Raw genomic sequence first — 7,061 nt, forward strand, 5'->3', positions numbered from 1 at the left:
TGGAAGATCAAAGTTTTATTTTCTTTTACTACCAGCATACAAAAAAAACATATTGCACATCAAACAACCAAAACAAAAATAAAAATACTCTACTAAGGACTAACATATGTAGTTTATACAGAATAAACCTTCTGGAAATTGATCTTTTCAGTAGTTCAGGTTATGTCTTAATGGACATGACTAATTCAGCTTAGTGTTAACTAAAGCTATGTTTGATTTTTAAATACTGTACAGTTTAATAAATAAACCAAACAAAGCCTCAATGTAGAACAGTCACTGCCAATGTCACCCAGTATCCCTGCAGATATGAGAATTTAACAAATGTATTCCAGTGGTCTGCAGATTTTTCCTCTACATACAGCATTTAAAAAACATGTATTAAAACAGACCAGTTTCCAGACTAAACTAATGGAGAAATTACATTTCAGTGCAAAATATTTTAGACTGCATTTCTTTCTAGTATTCCTCAGGTGAAGAAGTGGTTGCATATTATTAAAAATGTAACAAAAGCAGCTAATGCTTTCATAAAGAGTATTATGTTAGGGATCCCCCTCACATCTCTGCCATATTTTGAAAACAAAATAACATTTCCTATAGCCAGCAATTTTGTTTATTTAAATGTTACATATACTATCTCAAGGCACATCTGATGATATATTTATAACACAGTAGGTGTCAAAGTATGTTTAACATATGATTTCTTCAGGATCCCTCCCCTTTCTGTATTCCAAAATGGAGGAACTGAAAGTGCGGTGTCAAGACTGGCGATCCATATTCTATCTTTGGCAAGCTTATACAAGCACTATTTTAAATGTAATGTAAAAGAACTGTAAACTAGGAACTTCATTTATGAAACCCCATTCAGCACTGCCTCTTCCTGGTTATTCCCATCCTCTTGAACAGTGACTTTCTTTTCATCAGGACTGTGCTGTAGTTTAGAAGGCTCATCCCCAGTAGTGGTAGCGGGACCATTCACTGCCTTTTCGGAAGGGCTGTTTTCATCAATCGCATCTTTCGCCTTGCAAAAAGAAACCCAGGATAACGTTAAAAGTTCTGTAAAAATACATAGTGTCATCTCAACTTCCCTCTGGCTCACAGCAGCTCGGCAACAGGAAACGCCTCGTGTCTGTCAGTGCCAGCATCCCGTCATTTATAGCATCCTGCTACTTACCTCGTCCTTTATAGGATACGTTCCAAGGACAGCTCACCAAGGTCGCCCTGAGACAGCACAGCCCCAGCACACCCAGAATGTTTTATTTGTTACTATTAAAGGTTTTATTTCCATTTGTCTAAGCCAATGAATAAGTTAGCTAAAAAGCTGACTTTACACCCCTTTCACAGTGTAGATTAAGATCAGATTTTGTTAATCATAGGAAGGTAAGAAATTGCTCTAAACTCAGACATAACTTGTGACAAGAAATTGAATGTTACTTTAGAAGTAAAGGAATTCTGCTTTATTCAGTTCTCAATATTCTTTTCTGAGATAGGTCACACCACTCTGATCCTTTAAGGGGAACATCTCAAATCTACAATCTGTAACATTAATTCTAAACCAGTTTGTACAAGTCACTAAATGGGCCACCTACTATCTTCTACTTAAGGGTGCTGTAAGGGTTAATGCTCACCACTCACCCATGGATAATTGTCACATTTTATTCTGTCATGCTACATTAGTAAGTGTAATATATTAAAATGTGTGAAGACTTCATTTCAGCATTCCGCGGTCACGGGAGTCTGCAATGACAGTCTATGAGTTAATGTCAGTTCTGCTTACTCTGGGCCATTTTTGCTTTTCATTATTTATTCTTGAGTTCAAACACATTTATTGTCAAATGAAGCATTCTGTAACTTTTGCTGCAAGGGAAAAGAAGAAAGGAAACAAAAAATCTTCTTACCGTTTCTTTCTTGGTTTTGGCTAGTGTCTCCTTTGGGGGGTTTCTCTGTCTGCTTTGAGATTCAGCTCGTGATATATAATCAGCTACTGTTACTGTTCAAGGAAAAAAATTACAGTGATGATCACATCAGAAATCTAATTTAGCATTAATCTTCATCTGTCTCTTCTGTACAAGTTATGCTATAACTGGGAGACATCTCACAAAAGGCCTTCACGCTTACAGGTATCAACCACAAAGTTGTTAAATGCAGTTTTCACTAAAATAAGTGGCAAGATGATGATCTGAAGGGGGAATCTTCAAATTACTTAAATAGTAATTTTGGTCCAATTGTAAATTTTATTGGAAAATAAGGGCTTTCCGTACTGGGCCTGAAGAGATGGGACTACAGACTCTTTAAAGTACAGACTGTGTTTGTCATTGGGGTTTTACTATCTAGAGTAGTAAAAAATTCCACTCTAATAGAATGAGGGTAAACTATGAGAAGAACTGGGGGAGATTCAGAGTATGGTATCACTTACGATAAAGCAGCATTCAAATCTTTGTTACTCCATGAAGCAACTGGCCAGAGAACTCCCCCTGCTCCTGGTGTTCAAACTGCAATCCACACAGTTAGCTCTGGCTCGTGGGAGGGCGGGTTCATGGCGGGGAGGGGGGTGCAGACACGGGAAGTGGCTCTGTGTGAGCCAGCCCCTCCTCAATAGCAGGACAGCCCTGCTTGCTCCATTAGGCTACACTTGCTGGGTAACAGCCAGCACCTTTCTGACCTCTCTGCTGCTTCCCACCTCAGCCATGCTCTTGTCACCTGGTTTTGTCTTATCCTGCCCTCTTGTTAACACACCAACTTGAGAGGCAGTTCTATCTTTAGCATACACAGTACTACAAATTTAAATGCACGCTTGTATCTTTGATGAGTTAAAGCACCCTGGAGCCAGCAAGCATCATCCACTGAACAGTGCAGTTTTATTTAGTATCTCATGCATTCAGGTGAACTACTTTTTCTGGATTCAGGAATGACTGTGCATGAAACCTGCATCAGAACAGGAAGTGCAGCACAGGAATTTTCTGGTACAGAAATACATGTACCGCACACTTCTTACAGCTGGGTCCTTCTGCAATTGTTAAGACCAAGTCAGTTTCTGCACAAAGCAAATTATTTCTTTAAAATGAGGTTCTGTACCCAACTCCTCTAATGTAAAGATGAAGCATGTTTTATGCACACAGCTAAGACAACAATTCTTAATATTCGTGTATGCAGCAGGAACCCAAAATGCACAGCAAGGTACAGCAGGTAACGCAACTGACTGAAGAACATTGTTAGCGTTTGGGGGGGAGTTCCTTCCGCCTGGATTTCTCTCACTATACACTTATTAAATATTATGAAGAGATAAATTACCATAACACTTTTCACAAAGACTTACCACTAACTAACAATGCTCTTACTGTTGTAATTAAAAATATTTATTATGCAAACTGAAAACGGTATCTTGAACAAAGACATCAACAGGAAAAAACTGAGAAATCTTGTTTGGGAAATTGTTTTGTTCTTAGAATAGTTCAATTTAGAAGAGAGTTCCCGTAGCTTCCGCAGAGATCACCAACGTCTCCTTATGTTGCTGGCTGAAACTAGCTTCTTACAAGCAAAAGCTGAAATCCATTCTTACTTTCCTCCGCCTCTTTATGAACTCAGTATCTCTGTTACAGAACTAGAACGTGGAGAAGCAACGGGTTACTTGGGGTTTGGGGTTTTTAGAGGGGTGGGGGTTGGAGTTTTTTAATCCCCCCAAGTTTCAGTTAGTGCAATGCCACAACTATTTTCTTCTTAATCAAATGTTGTATGAGCACCAGAGACACAAGAAGAAAAATAAGGGTGAAATTTTGAACCTGTCAATCTAGAAGACCTTCTGTTACTAACTTTATGTACAAGCATTTTCTAAATAGGGGATCAGGCTGAGGATTAACTAGTTCACCTTTAACCATTCAAGTGTTAGTACACACAAACGAAATGCAACAAGCCACAACAAAAAACTCAGAAACATGCAATTTCATTTAAATTCCTCCTCCTCCCCACCCTCTGGAGATGACTTACAAATATTCACAAAAGCCGAGGACTGACAGCAGCAGTTTGACACAGGCTCGGGACAGGCAGATCCCACGTGAGCTCCCCACAGCGCTCTGCCCCGGCACCCACACCCTGCCGCCCCAGCTCCTCGCTTCTCAGCCAGCGCTGAAAAGGTTGTGTCACATTCCGTGCAAGTGCACAGATGCAGGTGAGTGCAGATCATGAACTGTCATGTTTGTCTTGATCCTGGACCACTGAACTCAACAGCAATTTGGCTGTTGACTTCAGTGAGAACCGGATCGGAAGCGTTAACTCGTATGTCCAAGCAAAAAGTTAGACATTACAAATTAGTGTCATTAGGCAGATTAAGAATTTTTGTAAGTTCTCCTAGTAGAAGAAATTTCTTTCGTCTTTATCTAGTAGTCTTATTAGTTATTGAGTAACCTTTTTATATTATGCAGCTATATGTAAAACAGCAGACACAACATTCTCTCATGCTTTTGACCTGAGATTACCCACAGCTCCACTCGAATTACCTGGCTGTCTATCTTCTGCCTGACCCCTGAAGCGACGCCTGCGGCTACGATTGCGTCGCTGGGGTTTTTTGTCACTATCATCTGCAATTGCAAAGTTTACCATGAACTATTTCTGATAAGATAAATAAAATTCTTCAGCAGTTTCAGTATGGGGCATTTAAAATTGCTTCTGTTAAAGAGACAGGCTAAATAAGACAGACTGAAAGAAAAACATAGCTTCATACTGAAGCATACACAGCAACGCAGAAACTAGATCTTACTTTTTGCTCTTGGCTCATTAAAACATTTAGGCATATGCTTAATGACCTCAGATTTCATTTATTTAATAAGTAATCATATGTCAAATTTTGGCCACATAACCCATGAAAGAAGAGGGGTTTTTCCAATGCTATTAAGCAACAGTTTGTATTCTTGTCCCAGTCAGTATCAAGAGAACTTACTGAGGGAAAGTACTTAAGCAGAAGCTGGGCAGAGACAAATTAACAGCTTCTTAAGTAGCTTTCCTACACTGAGACTGGGGTTACCAAGGGCACCACAGAATGCTTATCCAACAGCACTGCTTCTAGGAGAACAGCAGAGCTAATGGGAAACAAGTTAGTCTCTGGTGTCTCCATCAGGTGGTTTTTACAGAGGCATGTAAAAAACCAGTGGGAGCTCAGTGAGCAGGATCTTCCCTGGCAGTGCCATGGAGAAAGTCCTTTAATCAGACAGAAACCTTTAACAGAACAGCAGTTCATCACTAACAAAAAATGAACACAGGTTTCACTACACTCACACAGACACCACATTTTTTCTTAGCTTGTTCTGGGACTAATATCAACGGTTCACAGTTACATACCTAAACCATTCTCATTAACAGAAGCTGTATCAGACTCTGTCATTCCATCCATAAGAACAGCATCTTCATCAGTCCTTCGCCGGCGTGACCTCCTGCGACGGTTGCTACTGTGGTGAGATTCACTAGCATCAGTATCCACAGTCTGGTCTGACTCCGTATTATCAAGCAAGCTGTAAGGGTTGCTGTCCGGATCTTTCAGCACTAAACAAGCAGAAAAGTCTCCATAAGATACCACGGTCACATATAATTTAATTTCCAGGCTGATTGACATGTGCCTTTGAAAGTTTCAAAGTACAAAGCAACCTCACAAAAAGGTGTAATAAATACTGTAGTTCTGTGTATGATTTCATACTGGTTCCTCTCTGACTCTAATCCAACACTAAGTATTCTGAGGCACCACAGCAGGCACTTGTATTACTTCCAGAGGTTGAGGATGACATTTAGAGACCTTTTTCTCAAAACTGCTAAATGTGTAAAATACACCTTTCACTTCATAGCAGCACTTCTGACACCGCTGAAGCACAGTCAAATTCTGATAAAGCATAACTTCCATTCTATGATTTCTTCTCTCATTCTGTATCTAAGCACAAGCTTAACTCATGGTAACATTCCAAAGACTTACAAACTCTGATATTATTACGTACAGGAAGGAAATGGAGATCATTGAAGATAAATGAACAGAAACCCAACAACATAGTCCATGATGAGAAGTCATCACTCAACTCTACTGAAAAAGTGTGTCTGGATTATCATGGAAAATTGGAGCACTTTAGAATAGGAAGAGGTTATACAGAAAATTGCCAGTAACAAAAACTAAATTAAAAATCCATTTAAAACACAGTACCAGAGCTAATGGATGACTTGCCACCGCGAGGTCCCCCACGCCCACGCCCTCCAGATACACTACGTCCTCGTCCTCCAGGACGCCGTCTATTGTCACGTTGATGTCTGCTTTCTCTGTCATCCTCTCCTGCCAAGGACCAGTCACTAAGTTCATCTTTTCGCTCAGATTCTGTTTCAGAGGGATTAGAGAGCTCAGAGTTTGTACCTTGTTCAAGAAGAAAAAGAAAATTGGAAATTAGTATGAAATTTGGGATTATATTCTGGTTTCAGACTCACAGAAATCTTCCAACCAGCATGGCTGGTTATATCTATGTATCTCTGTTAAATTATTAATATATCCTTATAGAAGTAGATAATGTATATGTAATTTTATATCATACATATACTCATTTACAAAAATATAAACATGTATAAAATACAGATGGAGCATAAAGTTATGTGTGTTTCTAAGGTTCTCAACCTAAGTCTTCTTTTAAACAACATTTGAAGTAAGGGCTCAAAGATGACCAAAACTGTAATCTGTGGACAGGGATAAGTAAACTGCATTTCCCCTCTTTGTGTATACACTGCAGGCATTTGGTGCAGTTTCTAGGCAACTTCCCTGAAATTCCCAAGGACAACTTTGCCACCTTATAGCTGATGGCTGTTGCTAGGCAACCTCTCCTGGCTGTTGCAATGCTGTGCTAACAATTTAACTGTTTATATCAAATAGCGTCCACGACATCCCTCTGTACCCGAGCTAACCAATTCCACGCAGCTTTTTATGACCTGAAAATCCAACATCTACAATGTATATTAAGCATCCAGGAACTCTCCCTACTAACCATCCTGGAAGGAAGGTATTTAGACTTGTATGGTTCCAACAAGCAATTCTTGTCTTTTTTTTTTTG

General features: G+C 39.5%; 1 protein-coding gene across 1 annotated transcript; it reads right to left on the minus strand.

The window, feature by feature from the left end:
- Window positions 1-6,376, minus strand: LOC104488767 (fragile X mental retardation syndrome-related protein 1-like; the record flags this gene model as incomplete). Its single annotated transcript, XM_010136202.1, has 5 exons — window positions 1-1,018; window positions 1,896-1,987; window positions 4,491-4,571; window positions 5,329-5,529; window positions 6,173-6,376. Coding segments are annotated over 5 exons (749 nt in total), but the record flags the coding sequence as incomplete, so codon positions are not given.
- Window positions 6,377-7,061: the final 685 nt, after the last annotated feature.

Source organism: Buceros rhinoceros, unplaced genomic scaffold, assembly GCF_000710305.1.
Source record: "Buceros rhinoceros silvestris isolate BGI_N320 unplaced genomic scaffold, ASM71030v1 scaffold48055, whole genome shotgun sequence".
In the NCBI taxonomy this organism is placed as follows: Eukaryota; Metazoa; Chordata; class Aves; order Bucerotiformes; family Bucerotidae; genus Buceros; species Buceros rhinoceros.